This window comes from Cyanistes caeruleus, chromosome 11 (assembly GCF_971803275.1).
Source record: "Cyanistes caeruleus chromosome 11, bCyaCae1.hap1.1, whole genome shotgun sequence".
NCBI classification, from domain to species: domain Eukaryota; kingdom Metazoa; phylum Chordata; class Aves; order Passeriformes; family Paridae; genus Cyanistes; species Cyanistes caeruleus.
This window is the reverse complement of record NC_141711.1, coordinates 9,989,073-10,010,086: the sequence shown is the minus strand read 5'-3', so window position 1 is coordinate 10,010,086 and position 21,014 is coordinate 9,989,073. Positions and strand designations below refer to the sequence as shown.

At 41.2% G+C, this 21,014-nt stretch overlaps 2 protein-coding genes across 2 annotated transcripts; one reads left to right on the top strand and one right to left on the bottom strand.

The window, feature by feature from the left end:
* Positions 1-2,396: 2,396 nt before the first annotated feature.
* CHCHD4 (coiled-coil-helix-coiled-coil-helix domain containing 4) lies at positions 2,397-9,321 on the bottom strand. The gene is made up of 3 exons (XM_086846110.1): positions 9,189-9,321; positions 7,266-7,364; positions 2,397-3,558 (listed from the first exon to the last, which is right to left on the bottom strand). The coding sequence occupies exons 1-3, from the start codon at positions 9,208-9,210 to the stop codon at positions 3,269-3,271; spliced, it is 411 nt and encodes a 136-aa protein (XP_086702236.1). The 5' UTR covers positions 9,211-9,321; the 3' UTR covers positions 2,397-3,268.
* Positions 9,322-9,450: 129 nt separating this feature from the next.
* Positions 9,451-20,859, top strand: TMEM43 (transmembrane protein 43). The gene is made up of 12 exons (XM_086846108.1): positions 9,451-9,660; positions 10,942-11,091; positions 12,071-12,205; positions 12,905-12,999; positions 13,729-13,778; positions 14,946-15,015; positions 15,385-15,455; positions 15,621-15,742; positions 16,334-16,408; positions 16,489-16,590; positions 17,918-18,035; positions 18,990-20,859. Exons 1-12 carry the CDS (start codon positions 9,649-9,651, stop codon positions 19,190-19,192), a joined length of 1,203 nt encoding a protein of 400 aa, XP_086702234.1. The 5' UTR covers positions 9,451-9,648; the 3' UTR covers positions 19,193-20,859.
* The last annotated feature ends 155 nt before the right edge of the window (positions 20,860-21,014 follow it).

Below are 21,014 nucleotides of genomic sequence, written 5' to 3'. Positions count from 1 at the left end.
TGAATTGTGCAGGAATTGCAGCCAGCTGATAACAATCCACACAGCTTTCAAAAGCTGAGATTGTTTCACCACTGCACCAGAAGGACAAGGGTGTGTAACTGAAGCATGGTTAAAACTGAAAATCTGGAGTATTACTCACAGCAATATGGTACAAGGGAGTATTTTGGGAGCAGTGGTAGGTCTGTAGGGTGAATGCAATTAAAACCATGTCTTTATTCTAAAAACTAAACAGAAAAAATTCAACTGGAATTCTATCTACATGAAACTGTTTGGGCTAAGTAACTTGTATTGGAAACATATTCTAATACATCCAGAAGTGCTTCATGCATGGTTAACAGTTTCTTTTAGCTAAACTTTTATAAACATTTAATCACACTCAGCACATCAGCTTTTACAGGACAAGAATCAAAAGGCACAAATTAAAGGGCAATTCTTTCATAATGAAAGTTTTCTTTATCCCCCAATGACTGCTTGTGACTTGACACAGGAGCACCCATGGCTTGAAAAAACCACCTGATAATATAAAATCATTATGAAATTTCTCTTTAAACACAATTGCTCAAACCCATTTGAAACTATTACTCTCTGTCCAAGAACCAGTAGCTCAGTGATGGCAGGAAGAGAAGCAAGACATTATTTATAAAATATATATATAAAATAAGAAACACAGTAAAACAGGAAATATGCAGCTGTAAGTTTTGTATCCACACAATAAAAATGCAACTTATCATCTGCTTATTTCACAAGCTTGTCACATATTGCCAAGGATCATTTTATAATTTTTATTATATATTAAAAACCACTGGTTGATTTTAGATTTAAAAATGGTACCATGTAACTATAGGAGGAAAATAACACAAATGAAGCAATGCTGGGAGACAGAAACCAGGAGTTACATCATCTATGCATTCAAAACTGAGTTTACATAGCAAAAAAATAAAAAATTCCACAAAGAACTATTTAGGATTAAAACTATTGTTTCCTCTCTCAAACCACTTCAAACACATTACACAGTGCTTTTCACAGTTTTTGGTGTAAGATCCTTACACATATTTCATATTTGTACTGGATGCAGCACAACAGGTTACCAAGCCCATCCTAAACACACCTTCAAACGTGTCAGATTATGCTCCATGCTCCCTCTGTCAGTATTAGGTGCATGTCTCTACCTACTGTAGGCCAAGATTCTCACATTTTGTTTTGCACACAGATTGCTACAAATACAGTTGCAGAGGATAAATCTTAACTGGTTAGAGCACAAAAGCAATGTGGGGAAGAAAAGCACAGCAAAAAAGAAAGAAGAGGCAACTGGCTAGAACAGAGCACCCCTTCAAAGCTCCTCACAGAGAGTGCACTAGATTTCCATTTGAACAACAACCAGAAGCTTGGGTGCATGTGATTTTTTTTTAAACTGGTGCCCAGTGTTCATCTATTGCCTAAGATTTCATTTGCGTGGCCCAACTGCCTATGTGCCAAAGTTTATCTCTGCTGCTTTTGTGCCCTTTTACTCAGGTTAACTTGGCACTTGGCTTCCCATGCCTGAAAGTCACACTGAGAAGTTTTGTGTCAATTTGATTCTTTGAAAGGCAGCGATGCCAGAGTCCCTGCTATCGCTGGCCTCAGAACAGAGTAGTTATCAGCCACTTAACTGCCTACAGATTCTTGCTGAGGATCCAGCAGCCATCCTGAAATACAAACACCTCAAACACATTGCAAAACTTGACAGAAATTCCCCTCAAATCCTCAATAACAGCAGTAGCACCAAATTCACTCATACAAACGAGAACGAAAGTGCTAAATGGAATGAATGCTGCTGAGCACTGAGTGCTGCCCACAGAGAAAGGCACGTGTTTAAACATTGCTGGACTTTGTGGGCTGCATTACTGACACTACAACTTTTTATGCTTTAGTTGAAGGTAACCAACACATAAGGACAGAAAAAAAAAAATAACCCAAACCAACATGTAATGAAGTTACTGAAGCCACAGCCACAATTTCTTTTGTAAAAAAAAATAAAATTCTCTCAGCCATTCTTTTGCTTGGAAAGACAAACAATGTAGTATTCCCTTATCTACAGCTATTAAACGATAGTGAACTATTAAATTATTTGTACTTCTTAAGTAATTTTCAGATATTTTAATAGCTGCTCAGGTTTATTTGCTGGCTCATGATCCAATCTACTACAGCTACTGAAAATGCTATAGGTTTTTTTATGCCTTCCTGCCTGGGCTGGGAAGAAAAGAATAAGACAAGAATAAAAATCTGACAAGCTGGAATAACTGATCTTCACAACTCACAAATTAATTCAAGGTCTACTTACAGCACGGAACAGTTCTCAAATCCAATCAGTGTTAACTAAAAAACCCCCCATAGCACAAAGACACAGGAGCTTCTAGTAAGGGTAAAAAGTAGTTGCTTTTTAATATGCACTCAAGTCACAGTATCTGTTTTGAGATCATTACACCAGGTAACAATTTATTGTATCTCAAAGTATTTTACAAGTGCCCATCTACACATTGAAGAAGGTAATAACCAAAGGAACCCAAAAGCTGTTTTCAGAGCAAAAATAAAGCTAGTGACCAACATTCTCTTAATTCCTTTTAATCATCAGTTGCACAACACACCATTTTTAAAAATGCAAAAGCCATCACAGTAAATGAATGAAATCAAAGAAGATGTGCATTTCAACATTTTACTGGCAATCGTGATCTGATGCCAGTAACAAAATGCAACCATAATCTAATAAGACCATTTGAAATTATTTTAGAAATTCTTGATCTAGGCCATTTTCAATGTCTTGCATCACTTTGGCAAAAAAAAAAAAAAAAATCCTTAAGGAAAAAGAATCATTTAATGCAATTTTTATTGATAGAACAGAATACATGAAAAAAAAAAGCAGCTACTGATCAGAATATACTGAAATGAAGACAGACCTGGTGTGCCAGTGGAATTTTAGTTGAAAGCTATGTACTTCAAGACATTATTCAAGTCAAAACTCAAGGAAAACTTGAGAATAAAGAACAGCTGTTAAAGTTTTAACTGTGTCTCCAAAAGCCGTTTACACAGTATACACACACACTCACTCTTTTCGCAGTATTTATTTGCAAGGCTGTAGCTCTGAGATTTCTCCTTCAGGAATAAATTATTTATTATGATACAGTGCACAGAACACAGTGAAACATTTCCTCAATACTCAGAAGACAGATACAGTGCAAAGTCCGTGCCTCTGAAAATGAGAAATGGAGACAACAGCCTCCTTCCATCTTCATTAGCTGGATCCCTTCTCCTCTTTGGCAGCAGAGGCCTCCATAGAGGCAGCTTCCAAATCTTTGCTGGACTTCTCATCACTTTCATCCTCTTGAGGGTAAAGATCTGGGTATTTTTGCATGCATTCCTGCATGGCACGGAACTGGTCCACACAGTCTGATCCCTTTATTTCTTCTGTGCTGTAGTGGAAACAAGAAAAGGCAGACTTGAACTGCTCCCCACAGGGACCACTAGCCATTCCACCCAGACATGGGCAATTCCAGTTGATATCTCCATTGGGCAATATCAATCCTGAACAAAAAAAAAGAGAGAAGAAAAGTTAATGCTCCTTCTAAATGTTGGTTTCACTCAGAGACAGCTGCTGGGCTGCAGGTGTGAACTCAGGCATTTATAATGCCATCTTAGTTCTGTAGCTCCAAGGCTGATAAACACCTTTCACTTCCCAGCCAGTCTGTTTCTCCGTCTGATCTGTATAATCCCTTAATGGCACAAGTGAGATTAGCTCTCTATCCCTCTCTGAACTAAGTCCTTCTCCCTGGACTACAGACCACTGAGAATATTCTAAAGGAACGGCAAAACAGATAGAAGTCAAGTCAATTGGTTTGCCAGACTCTGTCAGGGGAACAAGCAGGCATTAAAAAAATGCCATACAAGAATTAAAATACAATATTAAGCCTAGAAATCTTTTAAATCAAATAAAATGGATGCATTTTTCTTCTTGTTTTAAATAAAGTCTGAAATAACAACCCACAACTTTCCCCCTCCAAATTTCAGCCAGAAGACCAGAACTGCAAAAACAAAAATCAGTGTATTTGTAAAGCACAGATTAAGTCACGTGCCACAGAACACAAGCGAGAGCAAGCCTGTCTGGTTGCCAGAAACCGAATTGTACTTTAGAACACAACTGAAAGGAGTTAAGTATCACTTCAGACTCTAAACTGGAACAGCTGTAAACCTCTGCCCTGGAACAGCTAAAGTTGTGACAGAAATACTTCAGTGATGGACTGGCAAGGTGATTTAAGGGAATATGTTCTTCTAGATGGCAACTGATTTACACAATGAAGCAGGATTGAGAGGAACATCATTAGTCATAGAAACAGTCCTGTACATCTGATCATGTCATCAAGTTCTTTCTTAAAAGAATGAGGGGTTTTGCTTCATCAGTGCTCTGTAGCAACCACTTTAAAACTGTCTCTAAAATAAGATGACAGGGACAAATCTGGAAAAACAGAAGAGAAAGACCAGCACTAATCTGTGTCTGAGGTCAAATTCCGTAAGTACTTTTATCCAACCTTCCCATCACAGCTGTAGCACTAATAAAAGTCACTTTGCATGCATAAAACTCATCAGTGCCTTCTTCATGTAAGCTTAATAAAATAAAAAATCATTCTAACTGATGGCAGCCAAGATGTTGGTGAAAACCAGGAATCCTTCATGTTTAAGCTCCACCATCTGCAACACATAGGACTAAAAAGAAGCTTTACAGTAACAACAGTTTTTCAAAACCACTGCAAATGAATTCTTAGTTTGTTTCCATCAGCCACAGATGTCAAAAGGCACAGACAGTGAACTGTGATCTTCACTGCAGTATGAAATCCTAGCCTGAACTTACTCCAGTTTGTCTGCCTTTCCATTTCACGTGATTTTCTTTCAATGTTTTTAGCTTAAAGTGATCCATTAACATTTTGCCTACCAAAATCTCCCAGCTGATACAACAACAACAAAATATTGACAGAAATAAGAGCAGCATACAACTGGTTTTTATGCTAAGGGAAACAGAACACAGGTTTTCCTGACCATCTATTGACTCAAGTAGACTGCTCAAAGACTAATGTCTGGGACAAAATAAGAACCATCAAAAATTAACAAATACCAAACTACATGTCTATCTCAAGTATGAAAAAGGCCCCTACAAAAAACCAAAACCTCAAACCCAAGTTTCAGGTTATTAGAAAACAGTACAGATTATGGTAGGTCTGTATGATGCATCTATTCTTTCCCAGATATGACTGGTGTCTTTGGCACAGAAGAAATCATGTAAAGAGTCTTTATAGTTAATTATAGTTATAGTTCAACAGAATTTGAACACTGGAAACCATATCTTCTATTCAAAATAGAAGCTAAATTAGAAAAGCCTGCATTTTACACTAGGTACAGCAAAACCCTTCACAATTTTCTTTTAAATAAAAGCCATGCAAGACATACTGTCAGCATTTCAGCAGACTCCAAACCATTTTACCCATGTCTTTCCTGCCCATAAGCTTCACTCCCATTAGGTGCAGCTACATTCTGTGATGTGTCCATTTTCTCTCCTCTGATCTAATGCACTGTAGCCCTGGGTCATTCAAGTGTTTTTTCAGACTTTAAAACACAGCAGTAATTTACCACATACTAAGAAGAAAAGTCAACAAACTAACAAAGAAAACTACACAACAAGAAATCCTCACCCAAACTTACTGACCACACTTAAACATAGTTTATAGTTTCTCATTTTGAATGCCACAGACACACACTGTCCCTGTAAGATGACATTAAAAGCTCCAGGATTTCCCCCTTTATTCTCTGACCTACTGTTGAGAAAGAAAGTGACCTAACATTCTCTAAATGCAGGGTTGCTAGGAAACAAACCCCATCACCTCTCCTCCTCACCACAGCCTTTCCATGTCCGGAAAAATAGACATAAGAGCAATCAACTGCTATGGCATTTTAACAAAAATAAAGCGATTCATTAATTTTGACTAGTTTATTACCCAAACGCATGTCACACCAGGTCATCAACAAACTTAGTGTCCTGTGAGAAATGTGAGAAAAACTTTTGTATACATAACTGCTACATACAGCTGTAATGAAGCCAAAAGAGGCAGATAAAAGCAGCAACATTTCAACACAAATCTATGTACAAGAAAAGTTAATGACATAGGAAGGGGTGGTTCAAATGACAGTACACACTGTAACAGCTAACAAAGAGACCCTGTGAGCTCCAGCTACTAAACTGCTTAAATGCTGCCCTCTAAAGGTCTTGGAGACACTTTAGAAAACGTAACTTTCACTTTCTAACTAAATTTCAAAGAGCCTGCAGAATTTACTTCAGCCTCAGTTGAGCTGAAACCAGTGCGATCACTTCACACAAAGAGGCCGGAAGACCTGTAAACATAGAAGTAATTAATAAAAAAATAACCTAAACTCACATTTTCAAGATAATGATTAGCCCAGGGCAAAACTTATTAAATCATCATGATTGGAAGATTACTTCATTTACCTGTTATTTGGTCTGTGCAACCAGAATATTGTATGTCTTGGTCTCAGAAATACTCTGCTTTCTTAAATCTCTATTTGCAGGTTAGATATACTTCATACAAGAACTGTAATCTTCATGAAAACTTTTCTCTTTTCAAGGCAAGATGATTACAGTTGAAAACTCAATAATTTTAACTTACCTGTCATGTGCCACTAAAAGATACTGATTATACTGCTAACAGTATTGATTAGCCAGCTATTAATTTATATTAAATCAGATACTCAAAGATCACCAAATTGTGCAATTTCAGCTGCACACAACCAGATGAGCAACTCACATCAATGACAGTGATATGTAACTCACCAGCTTCTCTGAAAATTGCATGCTGTTACTTAAAACTTAGAAAAAACAAACATAATTTTCACTTGATTAGGCTCTAACTTTATTAATAAAAGGAAAAGGTATCCCTGCTTATCCCTGGCTACTAACCAAAACTAAAAGCCATCAATTGATTATTTGAACAGGCCACTAAGACAAACCATTACAAGTGTACAGAAAGAAATACTGGACTAAAGTGTGTCATTAGTGATGTCCTAATCTGTCAGTTAAAACTACCAACAGTTTGGGTATGTACTGCATAACCAGCTGCCCTCAGTCTTTAAATATGCTTGAGGTTTTATAACTCATAGAGGGTTTGTTTTCTGTTGGATTTATATATGATATAACATCCCTTACTTCCGTTCTTCTGCTCACTACTGACCTTGCTCTTCGTAAGGGTCATCTGGGTCATCTGCAACCAGCTCAGCACTGCTCGGTGTCTCATGGTCCTCCTTGGTTGCAAATATTATTCTGTCTTTTCCTACCATGGAGGAGACAAGAAGCAAAAGTTCAGAGAAATCCGAGACAGAAAGAGTCATTTACAAAACTACTGAACACCACAAGGTAATGATATATTCAACGTGATGCACTAGTGTTAATAGAGAATGAACTGTTGTACTTAACAATCACCTTCAATTAGAACAGTTACTAGTTCAGAGGAACACATACACACTGAAATTCTGTTATTCAAAAGCAATTTTCATAGCAATGTGCTGTAATGGCTGCAGATCACAGTACAGTTCACTGAACTGCTAAGTTAAAAACCTGTTTCAAAACAAACTCAAATTACTCAAATATCAAGACTAAAGCAGATGAAGGATTTAGAATAAAAAAAAAAAAAAAGTGAAAGCTATAATAACAGTAAAGTGTTCAATAGGAACTTATTAATAACAGTGCTTTTTGCTGAAGATTGGTGTAGTATTTTACATTAATCATCTGAATTAAAAACTGAAGATAGTCATCACCATATAGAACTAACTACATTGAAAGGTACTGTGAACATCACAAGGGATGGAAATCCAACGGAGCGAATTTCCTGCTCTTGATTTAACTAAAACATTCTGTAGCAGGGTCGGGAGAGGTTTGGCTGGAAACTTCAGTAGTTTTAGTTTTCTAACCACCCTGCAAAGCTCTAACACACAGTCTGAGGCACAAGCAGAGAACGGCTAGCTGAAACTCTTCTGAATACACAACTAAGTATTCTGAGAGTGGAAAAAATGGTAAATTCCCCAAGAATTCTCCAAACTCATAAAGGCCACTACAGCAACTTGGTGTACTAGAAATTAGAATTTCCTGGCCCCTCAGTGTGACCTCAGCCAGCAGACCTTCAGTAACTTAACTCTGCTCAGTAACCACGCATTTAAACGTGTCTGAAAAACAGACAAATCTAACACTTTAAAAACAAGGGAAACGGTTTTCTTACAACTCTGCATTGCACTCCAGCAAACTTTACAATGCGGAATGTTTGGTCATTTCTCATATAAAAGGAGCTAGAAACCCACGAACTCTAACCCCGTCACTGCAATTTTGTAGGGTTGCATAAGGCAACTTACAGATCTTGCAAAATTAAACAAAGCACAGCATAAAAGAGGTCCATAGGTTATGACTACCTCAATGCAGTTTATAGTCTGTGTCCAAGTTTGTAACTTATAAATGGCATTTAGAACTACTGACGCTTTTTTCCCAGTCTGAAACTTTACATTTAGCCACTTCGCATTACTTAGGAGTGCAAAGATATTTATGTATACATATGTAGGTATAGATATACATCTAGATATTCATCTACGTATCTGCCAATTTAAGACGTGGTCAAGAGTCAATAAATACCACCACCTGTACAAAATGATAACAGAAAACCTCGCACTCTACCCATTCTGTCCATCGACCTTAAAAAGACAGAACTCCACACCTCTGGCCACTCAGCTAGGCTGGGATAAATTTAACCCCTGCGGGCAGAAGGCGCTCCGCAGCCGGGAGCTGCCCTGCCCGCACGCCTCAGCACACGGTCCCTGCGGGGCACGTCCGGCCGCAGCCGGCCCGCACCGTCCCCACGCGCCGCGCTGCCGCCTCATGGCCCCGCCGCCCTTCCCGCCCTCCGTGAGGAGAAAGGTCGGCGACGGGAGGCGAGGAAACGCTGCCCCGCCACAGGGATCGTGGGCGGCTGCCGCGCTTCCTTCTCCACTCCGGCTTCCTCTGCCTCTCACGGGCTGCGGGGAGGGGGCGGTCACCCCGCGGCGCACCCACCCCCGGCCGCCTCGCGGCGAGCCCGCCCGGCGGGTGACATTGGGAGGACACTGGGGCGCACCTTCCTGCCTGCAGTACGACATGGCGGAGCCGGCCGGTGCCTTCCTCCGCAGCGCGCCGCACACGGCCCCCGCCGCTCCGCTCCTGCCGTCCCGCCGGCACCGCTCGGGCAGCGCCGCACCGCTGCTCCACGCCGCGACCTCCCGCCTCCGGAAGCGCCTTCCCGGCCCTGAGGCGGCCGCTGACGCACCTCCTGCCGGCCGCAGGGCTCCGCCAGGCCCGGCCCCGCCGCACCACAGCCCCGCCTGCCCAGGCAGGGAGGAGAGAGAGGGAGGCGGGAAGGGAAGGAGGAAGGAAGGGCTTCCCCGCCGCGGCGGGAACTACGCGTCCCGGCGTGCGCCGCTGCGGGCAGGGAGTGGCTCGGGGGCGGGGGAGCCCTGAGGCGGGTGAAGGCGAGGCTGGCGGTGCGCGGCTCTGGCGTCCCCTGAGTTGTGGTTCCCGGGGGGAGTGAGAGGCTCAGGATGTCGAGGAACGTAAGTGCTGCTCGGTCGGCCCCGCCGCTGCTCCGCACTCGGTGTGGCGGCTGCCCGGGTCGCCCCGTTCATCCCCGAGGTGCCCGGGCTGTGGCCAGGGCCCTGTGCCGCTCACAGCCCGCCGGGCACAGCCAGATGAGCGAGAAGATGTGTGCTAATGTCTTTACAAATAATTCAGTGGGTGAAGGTATGGGTGTTAATGGCTTTGAAATGGGTCTTAATGTTTCTCCTGCCTTTGGGCAACAGGTTGGTTGCAGAGCCGAGACAGCTCCTGAAACAGAAAGTGGGTCTGCACAAGCCTGAGTTTCTGAACTTTGGGCAGCAGGTTCGTTGCAGAGCCCAGACTGCCTAACTCATGTAACAGAAAGTGGGTCTCCAGAAGTGTGAACTTCTGAACTTTGGGGTGAAACAGTAGGTTCAAGGGGCAGATATGTGGCAGGCGGTTCGGGAATGCTGTACCTCCCCAGTGCCTCAGCCAGTGGGGAAAGGAAGAGGGCAACGTGCGACTGGGAGTTTAGGATGAAAGGAGAATTTAGGATGAAAGGAGAGTTTAGGATGAAAGGAGAGTTTAAGATGAAAGGAGGCTGCGCCCTCCGAAACCTCGAGAGAGAAAACCCCGCGGCCCTGTGCCCCTGTGGACTCTCCCTTTATTCAATAAAGTTGCAGGACTCCTCTGTCTCCTTTATGGACACTGGCTTTTCATAGCGTGATTTTCCGTATACAGAGAAATGCCATGCCCTGCCTTGGCTGTGTGTGTGTGCTGAAGTTGAATACGCCCCACAAGTCGCGTATGCAGAGATAAACCCCTGGACTCCATGTTAGTCCTGTGCCTTGTTACAGGTTATTGTTACCCTGGATATAGTTATTTTAGAGTGTGCAGGCACTCTTTTTACTGGTGAGATGAATCATAATTTGTTATTTATAGCAGTGTTTTAGCTGGTCAGGAATTCAGGACTATTACTCAATTTGTCACGGCCTCAATGCAGGGTGTGGACTCCAAATACAGAACCTGGAGGCAGACTGAAGAAAGCTTGAATATGTAGAACCACTTTAATAGAAATTGGTTTGGTTTTTTCTCTGTTAGGCTGGAGTTTTATTTATTGAATGTGTTTCTAGTATCAAAAGTGTGATAAGGCATTTAATAAGTGTGGGAAAGTTTTGGTCCAAGGCAAGAGGTTCTGATCTTTGGGCAGCAGTGCTAACAAAGCTAAAAGACTTGTTTTGAAACTGAATGCTTTCCCCTTTCACACCAATATTGCACATTTTGTTTATTTTCAACAGTTCTCTGACACAGGCAGCAGAAAAGAGCATGTTAAAATCACAAGTGAGCCCAAACCAGGGTTCCTGGAGCGGCTCAGTGAGACTTCTGCAGGCATGTTGATTGGACTTGTGACATTTCTTCTGGCTTTCTACCTTCTTTTTACCAATGAAGTAAGTGCAATACTGTCAGTGTTTGTACACAGCTTTATTACTTGATCTATGAGAAGAGGAGGTTTTGTCTGGGGACCTGGTATTTGTGTTTGGGATATAACAAAAGTGAAATCACAGGCCACAGGTAGTATTTGTCTGGAACTAGGTGTGGTAGAGACAGTAGCAGTGTGTGATGAGAGATAAGATCCAAAGCTTGTAAACTGATGAAAAAACAGCCTGTGGTAAGAGGCAGCCCAATGTGCATGAGCCAGTCACATTCCAGCCTTCTCTTTTTCTTTGAGGTAACAAAAGGTCTTAATTTCTAGTGTTGTTTTAAGTACTTTAAAGAAATTCATACCCCATGTAGCAAAATTGGGGGTGGTAATTTTTCATTTTTTTTCTCAGTATTATTTCTTGGGTTTAGATTTAAAAAAAAAAAAACAAAACAGGTATCTGAACACTCTACCATTGAAAATGCACTTGTTATGGCAATTTTGGAGTGGAGATCATAATTTTTACTTAGAGACTTCCTTTCATACCTCTTCAAGAGGAAAAAAATAACTATTCCAAATTTTGATGACTTTGCAGAAGAACAAGCACATCGAGATATGATGATAAGGCAGGTAAAACTTCTGCCAAGGAGTCAATATATGTGTCTGGAGAAATGAACTGTAATCTGTGTCATTTTTGCAGTTATTCAGGAATAATGGACAAGGTAAGAGGTGAAGAGCATTAAGTTTGGACCTTTATAGGAAGAATTTGGATCTGTTTGAGAAGCTTAGTCAATATTAATTATCCTGCTGCCTGGGTGAGAAGTACTGCCCCAAACTGGCTCAGACACAGAGAATGGAGAAGTACAAGTGTGTTTCAAAAATATGCCTTAGGCTGAATATGCAAGCATTCCTTCTGGTCATCAGTTCACTTGTCTGCTAACCTTGTTCACAAAATACTGCTGTGACATCGATTCTGAACAACTTGATTTCTGTTTTCCTCATTGCAGGGACGAGCTGTCAGGACAGCCAAGTCTCTCGAGGAGGGGCTTTCTATTGTGATCCCTCTTGACAGCATCCACAGTATCTCTCAGCAGAATGAGGGGAGACTGGTGCACTTGGCTGGAGCTCTGAGTACATCTAAGGTAAATAAAATAGTATATTGGAAGAAATTAGTATTTCAAGTTTGGAGGGAAGGAAAAGTCTTTGTCAATTAAAGTTTTGTTTGGTATCCAGGAAAAGACACATGGCTTCTTTCCTCCTGTAAGCATTGCCAGCTACCACTCAAGCTCTGGTTCTTGGCATGGAATCAGGAAGATGCTGAATGGCCTTGCACTCACTTCTCCAAGCCAATACCAGCTCTGGCAGTGTTTACCCTCAAGCTGATTTTTGTGGATAATTTCAGTTGCCATTTGTGTAGGGAACCTGTTGTGTATTCATGATATTGATAAGTCTTCAGGCTCTTGCAGCACAGGAGCTTTGCAAGTTCTGACTTTTCAGTAGTGGTGACATTTTCCATGGTCCACACACATTGTAGAAGGTGACACAGCACCTTTCAGCAAAACAGAATCTCCTAGTTTAAACACTGAAACCTGTAAACCCATAGTCAGTATTCTGGTTTCATTCTTCACTGTGGCAATAACTTTTGATAAGGATTCTTCAGGTCAGATTTTCCAGAGACATTCCTTTTTGTCTTTCGTAACATTTATACCATGTTCACGTGTGTAAGATAGTGCTAGTTGTACAGTGAGGTATGTAAATGGATTCAGTAGTAAAAGTAGAGTGTTTGAGGTTGTGAGATACAGCATTTAGACTGACTAGTATTTTCATGTATTTTTGCACAGCCTTTGTTTGACCCCAGCTATGGGCTCTCCATCCAAGCTGTCAAACTTAAGCGTAACGTGGAAATGTACCAGTGGGTAGAATATGAAGATTCCAAGTAAGTGAAAGTAATCTTTAAAAGTAGTTTATGAGGCTGTTGTGTTAGCAGGATCCTATCACAATTTTTTTTTCTTTCCTTATACCTAAGAAAAAAACCAAAAATAAAAAGAAAACCCCACTTTATAGCAAAACAATTCTAGAGCTCTTGGATATTTTTCCTTCCGAGAATAATTTTAATTTCCTTGAGAGATGTTAACTGCTCTGTTAATAGTTGCAACCCAAATAAGAAAACCATTTCTGCTATTGCTAATAATTCCACCAATGCTAGTATGAATGTTATTAGCTATTATGTGTGTGTGACTGCACAGAATTCATGTTCCAAATGTCTTTCATGTCATATAAGAAAAAAAGGGTCAGCGGTTGTGAAGGTGTCAAAAATAATTTCTCAGTTTTAGCATGCTTATGGTGCAGCATCTGTTAGAGACTTGATTTGGGCCAGCTTGTCTCACTGTATTTAATTCTGGTTGTTCCTCATCAATTTAGTCAACACCTCTTTGTTCAAAACATGGGAATAAAAAGGTTGTGGCTGTTGAGCATTTGTGTAGTTTTCTCATGGTACAGAAAATCTGTCTTCAGAAAAGGTAGTTCAGAGAAGAGCTAGGTTATGTATAAAGATAAGTCTGTGTTGCCAGAGATTGGTCTGTGCATTTCACTGGTGAAATGTATTCTGCCCTGTGCAGGGTGTGTGCACTGTTCTGGTTCTCATCCCAGCCCTTTTTCTCTGCAGGGAATATGAGGAAAATGGTGAGATTAAGAAAGAGACAACGTATTCATACAGTAAGTTGATCAGCAGAAAGCCCCTTCCCTTTTATGCATGTAACTTTGGGTTTACGTGTGTGTGTGTGTGTATTTTGATTTTTGTTACAAAACCTGTATTTTCTTTTTGGAAAAGAAAGGAATGTGGAGAAATAAACAAAAATTCTCTTTCCTAAACAAATGACAGAACCTCCCTTTCCTGAGGTAACTGAGGTGAAAGAAGATGTGCTGTCAGCAAGCAAGGGCTACAGAAAATCTGAGTCTTGTTTTGAAACCCCTAAAAGTTGAGAAGAACATTCAGGGATAGGATGTTCCAGAAATAGGGCCCACAAGGTCCTCAATGACCAGAGATGAGAGTGTGTTCAAAGCCACACCTGAGATTACACTTCAGACATAGAGTAATTGGGAATGTCAGCTGTGAGCAGAAGAGAATAGACAGGGAAAAGCAGGTAGCTCCAGCTTGTAAGGGAGCCTGTAGAGAACCTGTTTAGATGTTGATATCAGCCAGTGAAAACTACCAGCACCTTCTGATGTGCACTGTGGCTTTTGCCAAGTGTTTTTTGGCAGGAGCAGAACTGGGTGCGTTATTCTGATCTATCCAGTGGCAGAAAGGTACTCTGAGTCATTGTGTTTTGGGAGATCAGTCTCTGTGCTTCATTTAGCTCTGATCAAAGCACATGGATGTGTAACGTGGGTGTGCAGCAGTTTCTGGGTGTGATCATATAAAAATGCTCAGCTGAGTGAGGCATGGAGACCCTGTATCATGGAGGTACATAAGGGGCAAAGTTGGTGATTGTGAGCCATGAAAAGCAGGCTCACAGTAACAGGGAACAAAAAGAAATGCAGTCCAAAAAAACAGCTGTCCTCTCAAGATTGATGGATTCTGTCCTGTAAATGTCAATGTATGCCAGCTGTGGACCCACACAGCTGCTTGATTACTCTCCCCTTGGGAGACTTCCAGGACTGGGGAGGAAACTGGGAATGACAGGAGTGAAGGACAGGTTGAAAGAAAGATAGGGAGATGGCTTTCCAATTGCCATCGTCGGCAAAACAGACTCACCTTAGGGAAAGTTTATTGTCAATTAAAATAAATATTTAATTGCTGACTTGTGTGTTGGCAAAACACAGGTGTCTTCAGTAACTGAGATCTGAGTGTCTTTTACTCAACCTTCTTATCATTCTGTTTAGATACAGAGTGGAAATCAGAAATTGTGAACAGCAGAAACTTTGATCGAGAAATTGGACACAAGAACCCAAGGTGAGGTACCATCTGGCACAGTCCCTCTGAATTCTGTCACTGCATCTGATCAAAGATGAAATCTAAATGACTGATTTCATAACAGTTCAGTAGATGGAAACTGCTGTTCTTTTGGTAGTTGAGAATAAAGGCATAAAGGAATTAGAGCAGCTCAGAGCAGTGATGGCTTAGCTTAATTTAATGGGTCCAACAGTATGCAGTCTGGATAGTCTCTTGAAGGATTTGTTTTCACATCAGGACAGTTTTTTAGCTCTTTGAGTTTCTCCTGATGTTTGCCGCAGTACCTTTTCTGTGCTATACCTTACATACTGCAAATCAAGAGTTTGATCACAATTTTGGGACTAATCAGGGACTCTCTCTGTTCCTCAGTGCCATGGCTGTGGAGTCTTTCACTGCTGTTTCTCCTAATGTCCAGGTTGGCAGCTTTTTTCTTTCCAAGGGTAAGGATTGTTTTGTCCTGACTTTGTGTCTGCTGTTGTGTCAGCAATGGACTTTGGTTCTTTCCACAATAGCTGTCATGTCAGGTGATAATCAGGAAGCCAGCCAGCAAATTGGCTGTTCCGTGTTAGACACTGAGCCTCACCTTGATGCTTTATTCTGCTTAGGTCTTGTGGATAAAATTGATGATTTCAAGCAGTTGAGCTTATCACACCTGGAGGATCCCCATGCTGATGTTACCCGAGGAGGAGATTACTTCTATCACAGCGACAATCCCAGGCGTCCAGAAGTAAGATGGGAAAGATAAACTAAAGTAGTGATTACTTGTGTGTGAAAAAGGGCGTGTCCCATTTCTATTTAATGTATAGAAAATGGAGTGCAGATCATCACATAGCATGACTTCCTTAGTGCAGCCCTTCAGAATAAGAGCTTCTCTTGCAGAAGGCTTCCAATCCCATTTCTTTGTTCTCTGTTTTCTCAAGTCTGCTGTGCTTTTAAATGGAAGGGGTTGGTGCTGGGGGGTGGGTTCCACCTCTGCCTTGCTGAATTTAGGAGTACAATCAAACAGCTTGTTGTCAAATAGTGCTGCCTGCTCTGTTTTGCCAAAAGATGGCATGATGAGGGATGAACAAAGCATATCATGTGCTCCTGGAGCTTAATCAGAGGGATATTGCAAAACAGCATTTGAGCTCTCCTGTTCCAGCTGCCAGCTTGCCCTGAGGAAAGGACAGCTTGGAAATAATTCTGGCTCAGTCATTCCTGACATAAATGTTCAGAAAAAGTGTTGATAAATAAAGGATGCTCCTGTGCTGTGAATCTTTCCTGTGATTCCCTTTTGTAAAACAATCTTTCTTGACTTCCAATCTTCTCTTGTTTGTAGGTTGGAGACCTTCGTGTCTCTTTCTTCTATGCAGGTCTGAGTGGAGATGATCCCCGGTTGGGCTCTGCTGATAAGGTGAATATTCAGCTGTTTCTGTTATTGCAAGCCCTGTTCCCAACTCAGTAACCAGTAAATATTTTTCTCTCTCTTCCAAGGTGACTGTGATTGCTCGGCAGCGAGGTGATCAGCTGGTTCCTTATCCTACCAAGTCTGGAGATGTTCTGGAGATTCTCTACCCTGGGGACCTCTCTGTGGAGGTGAGACTCTTCTAGTGGAGGGTTAAAACACAAGATGGTAGTGCAGAAGCAGCAGAAGAGGAAGCTCTTACTCTCCTTCAGACCTGCTCTAGAGGAGGAGATACTCATATAAACACTGGCTTTTCTTCCTCCTTCTTGGACAACAGGTTGTAGCCTGTGTTTGCTTCCAGGTTTCTACACATTCTGTCTGTTTGCTTTAAAGTTTGTTTCTGTGCCTTCTCATTTTGTTTTTATTTGCTCCTTGGTTGTTTCCCACGTACACATGCAAGCACACATCACATGTAAAAATAGTAAAAATCAGGGTTTAATTAAATAAACCATAAGAGTTCTTCTCCCTTCACCTCCTAATAATAGGAGTTTAGACTTGTTTGAAATGTTTATTACTATTCTGGCTGAGAAAGAGCCTTCAGGCGGGACATTATGCTTCAATAAATCCTGCATGCTCCAGCAATTTGGTGATTCATTTACTCCTTTTGGTAGATTTGTTTCCATTAATGATTGTTTCATGCCCTGCTGCAAAGAAAAGCAGATGTCAAGAGTTTACAGGTGTTCCCAAAATCATTAATAAGGCTTTGTTTTGACTTGAAAAAGTAGCAGTAGAATCAATCCTCTGCTGTAAGCTCTGAATCTTCATTAGATAGAATTTTGTTTCATTGAAAATTAACTGGTTACAAATAAATAATTAATCAAGTACTTGTATGTGCAAGTAATCAATCAGTTTTACACATCTCTTACCATTTAGTGCTAACATCCCTGCCATCTTCATGTGAACGTTTTGTTGAGCCAGAGGGTCACACAACCCAAAAATCTTTCTCAGAATTCTTGAAAAGAGATGTTTTGCTTTGCCTGATGAAATGCACACATACTTTTTAGTTTTTCTTCCTTCCATCCTGCTTGCTCTCTTTCACACACCTTCCCTCAGTCATCAGTGGATATTGTTGCCTTTTCTCTCTTCCTTCAGAATGAAGCCAGACTCTTCCTTCTTTATTACAGTTACTTATTAGTGTCTTATTTTCCACAGTAATGTAGAATGTATCTAATTGCAGCAAAACCTGTGTGCTTTCTGACTGTGGGTAATGTTGAATGGTGCTTTTTAGGTTGTTTTAATTAAGAAAAGTGTCAGTTTCCCCCGTGCTGCACTATTCAATCTATTGCAGTGTAATGCCATACTGCACAGACCCTGCAGAATGAGCTGCAATGTATCTTCTGCAAGAGAAATTGTACTCATAAAATGCTCTTGGCTCTGATTGGCTCATAATATACTGGAATTAAGAAGTTCTTGAAAAAGAACAAGAAACAGGCTGCATGTGATGGTGTTTGCTTTCAGGAGGTATTTCAGAAGGAGCATGAGAGTAACACCATGAAGACCTGGGCACTCCGTGCAGCTGGCTGGTTCTCAATGTTTGTGGGCATCAGCCTGATGACCCGAATCTTTTACACATTAGGTAAGTTTTTCACAGAAAGGTAAAATGATCTAGAAATAAGATCCCAACCCCTAAAGAGTTAACTCATTTGGAGACCAGGAGAAATCTGGTTTGAACTCAGATTTTATTTGATCTGAAAAGTCACTGTAGGCAACTGCAGGTAAACAGGACGGCAAAACCAACTGGTTGCTTTGTGAACATTAAAAAACCCCACACAAATATCTTTTATCAGTCTCAGAAGATCCCAGCCTGGTGCTTACCAAAATAAAAAGCTGAAGCACATGTTGGGTTGGTTCTTTCAAATCTAATTCAAGTTGCTGCAATACAATTACTTTCTGCACCCACACACAACTGGTCCCCCCAACAGGTCCTGGTGAGCAGTTGTACAGAAATAAGATTTGTGTCTGGTTATTCTACACTATTGTAAACAAACAGCAAAGAAAGTTTTTGTTTATTCTTTTAATATAAAAAAAATGCTGGAGAAAAACAGAAAGGCAGGACAACGCCTCAAACTTGCATAAACTTCAGACATCAAAGATATCATTCACTTTGTAGCTGTGAACTTGTATTTTCTGATTTATTTATCCATATACATGCTGCTCCAAGATTTATTGTTGCCAGAAGGGAATTTCTGTGCTAGCAGCTTGTATCAGTTGCCCTAGATTTGTTCCATAGCTGCAGGGCTATCTGTCTCCTCTGCTTCTCAAGCCTTGGACAAATCTTCAGACCTCATTTTGGATTTCTTTCTGTGTGAAGAGATGAGGATAGCACTGCCTTATATGTTTAGCTGTTGCTTAATGATCAAATGTCTTGATGATGCTCTGCTGAAATACCTAATCCAGTGCTTTTGATAAAATAGTTTGAGTCTGTCTTGGGATTGCAGTCGTTAGGGTGCAGATCCTAAGCATGAATCAGACTTTTTTTTAAACTCTCATCTTACCAACTACTTCATGCCATGTTTAATTCTCTCTGCAGTGGACTGGTTTCCTATTGTGAGGGACCTGGTTAATGTTGGCTTGAAGATGTTTGCCCTGTGTGTGGCCAGCTCGCTGTCCCTGCTGACCATCTCTGTGGGCTGGCTCTTCTACCGCCCGCTCTGGGCCCTGCTCCTCGCGCTGCTCTCCATAGTCCCCATCGTGGTGGCCAGGTCCCGTGTTCCGTCCAAGAAGCAGCAGTGACGAGGAGGTGGTCAGGTCTTGAACTGAGTCCTGGTTAGAACCTTCCCAAGTGCATTTCTGCCCGGTTCCTGCAGCAAGCTTACAGCAAATCACAGCTCAGCAGCGAGCACTGAAAGCTGGAGAGGGGGCCTCGGTGTGATTTTTGGTACACGTTAGCCATGGGACTATAGGATGCTGTTTGTGGGAAGTCAGTGATGCCAGCTGTGCAGAAAAAAGCATTCTGGGTAAGTAACTGAACAAGCAGATTTGTACCTCTTAACTGCTTAGCAGTTTCTCCTGATTTGAGAACAACTGGCAAGTCCTTGCTGGGTGGGGCACCTTGTGTGTTTTGGAGAAAGTGCCAGCTGCATCCCATGGACCCTGGTTAGATATCCTTAGGAAATAACGTGTGTCTGCCTGTCTCTGACAAACCCTCCCTCTGCTGCCTTTTCTTGTTTGCACAGTCAGGAACACTCCTATGGCTGATGTGTTTGGTAGTGCATGTGTTCAAAGGGAAAACATGGCTTAGGTGAATTCAACACAATATTCATGTAAACCCTCTGATTCTGGACTGAGGATTTTCAAAGTCATTGATGTAATGAGTGGCCAGGTTAGCGGTGCTCTGAGGTTGGGCAGATTTATCAGGACACATTGATTTCCCCCAGGTTCTAAGTGTCTGAAATTGTTTTTGGTTAAGCATCCAAAATGATAGCCTGGACCATATCATTGCAAGCTGTTTCAAAAATTTCACTTCAAATTGCACTTAAAGGGATGCTCAGAGGTCATTCACCTGTAAATATAAAACTTACTGCCTTGAAACAACATTGACTTTTGTAAGTGAATGGGTATTCTTTAAAATAGTTGGGGTTTTTTGCTCTGTATACTGTTCCTTTCTTTAACTTCACTTAGTAAGGACGATGACAGTACTCTGTGAAATTAAGAAATGGAAGCATTTTTGCCTGTTTAGTTTCATATATTTTTGTAGCCTAAATTGTTAGTTTTGTATCAATAGAGGAATGCCTTGTAGTGTTGTGATGGCTCATGTTTATCTGCTGTAACCAATACTTGAGGTTAGAGACACCCTTAAGTCTCCACCAAGCTAGTCTGACTTCCAGATGAGCTTCCCTACACTACTGTGTTTTGGGGGTTTTTATAAGTATATACAATTCAGTACAAAAATAATGTTTTCAATTATGAAATCTCTTATGACTCAGAGGAGTGTTCTCTGTACCAAAGGAACTTAACTTGAACATACAGTGGAAAAAATGTTTGCTAGAAAATTATACTGAAATAGAAATCTGAGTTAGAAATCATAAATGTTTTGAGAATTTGTAATTACTTGATTAGTCCTAATTACTTGCATTCTTTTGGTATTTGAATATTATCAGTTTGGTCTCACAGCTCTGTCCTGCTGGTGAAAGCAGGAGCAGTGAGTGAAAGGGTGGGTACAGGAGATGGCCTTGTGCATAGCAGTGGTGCTGCACATTCTTCCTGCTGCTCAGCAACACCAGCTTATGCTCCAGCAGTCAGGAATTGTCCTCCATGGGAGAGAGAAACTGGGTTTGAACTGCTGCTCTTTTGCCCATGATGCAGAACACTAACCAGCATTACTTATTGGAAATGAAGCGACAATTTTCTCCAGCAGTGCTGAGCTTTTGTATATTTAATAAAATACAGTTTTATCAAAAGGTTCGTCTGTAGGCTTTTTTATTAAATTCAGGTATTGCATGTTTTATATCCAGGAGTAATGCCCAGGTAGGTGGAAGATTAGTTTGTAGCTTCCAAAAGAACTAGTTTCTTATTGTTGGGTTTTGTTTGTCCTGCAAATATTTCCTTGTTTTGG

Coding starts and splice junctions, on each gene's coding strand:
- CHCHD4 (XM_086846110.1), bottom strand. CDS start 9,210: ATGTCGTACTGCAGGCAGGAAG. Junction 7,365..9,188: donor GTCGTACTGCAGGCAGGAAG/GTGCGCCCCAGT, acceptor CCTCCATGGTAG/GAAAAGACAGAATAATATTT. Junction 3,559..7,265: donor TGACCCTTACGAAGAGCAAG/GTCAGTAGTGAG, acceptor TTTTTTGTTCAG/GATTGATATTGCCCAATGGA.
- TMEM43 (XM_086846108.1), top strand. Junction 13,000..13,728: donor GTAGAATATGAAGATTCCAA/GTAAGTGAAAGT, acceptor TTTTCTCTGCAG/GGAATATGAGGAAAATGGTG. Junction 15,743..16,333: donor ACAATCCCAGGCGTCCAGAA/GTAAGATGGGAA, acceptor TCTTGTTTGTAG/GTTGGAGACCTTCGTGTCTC.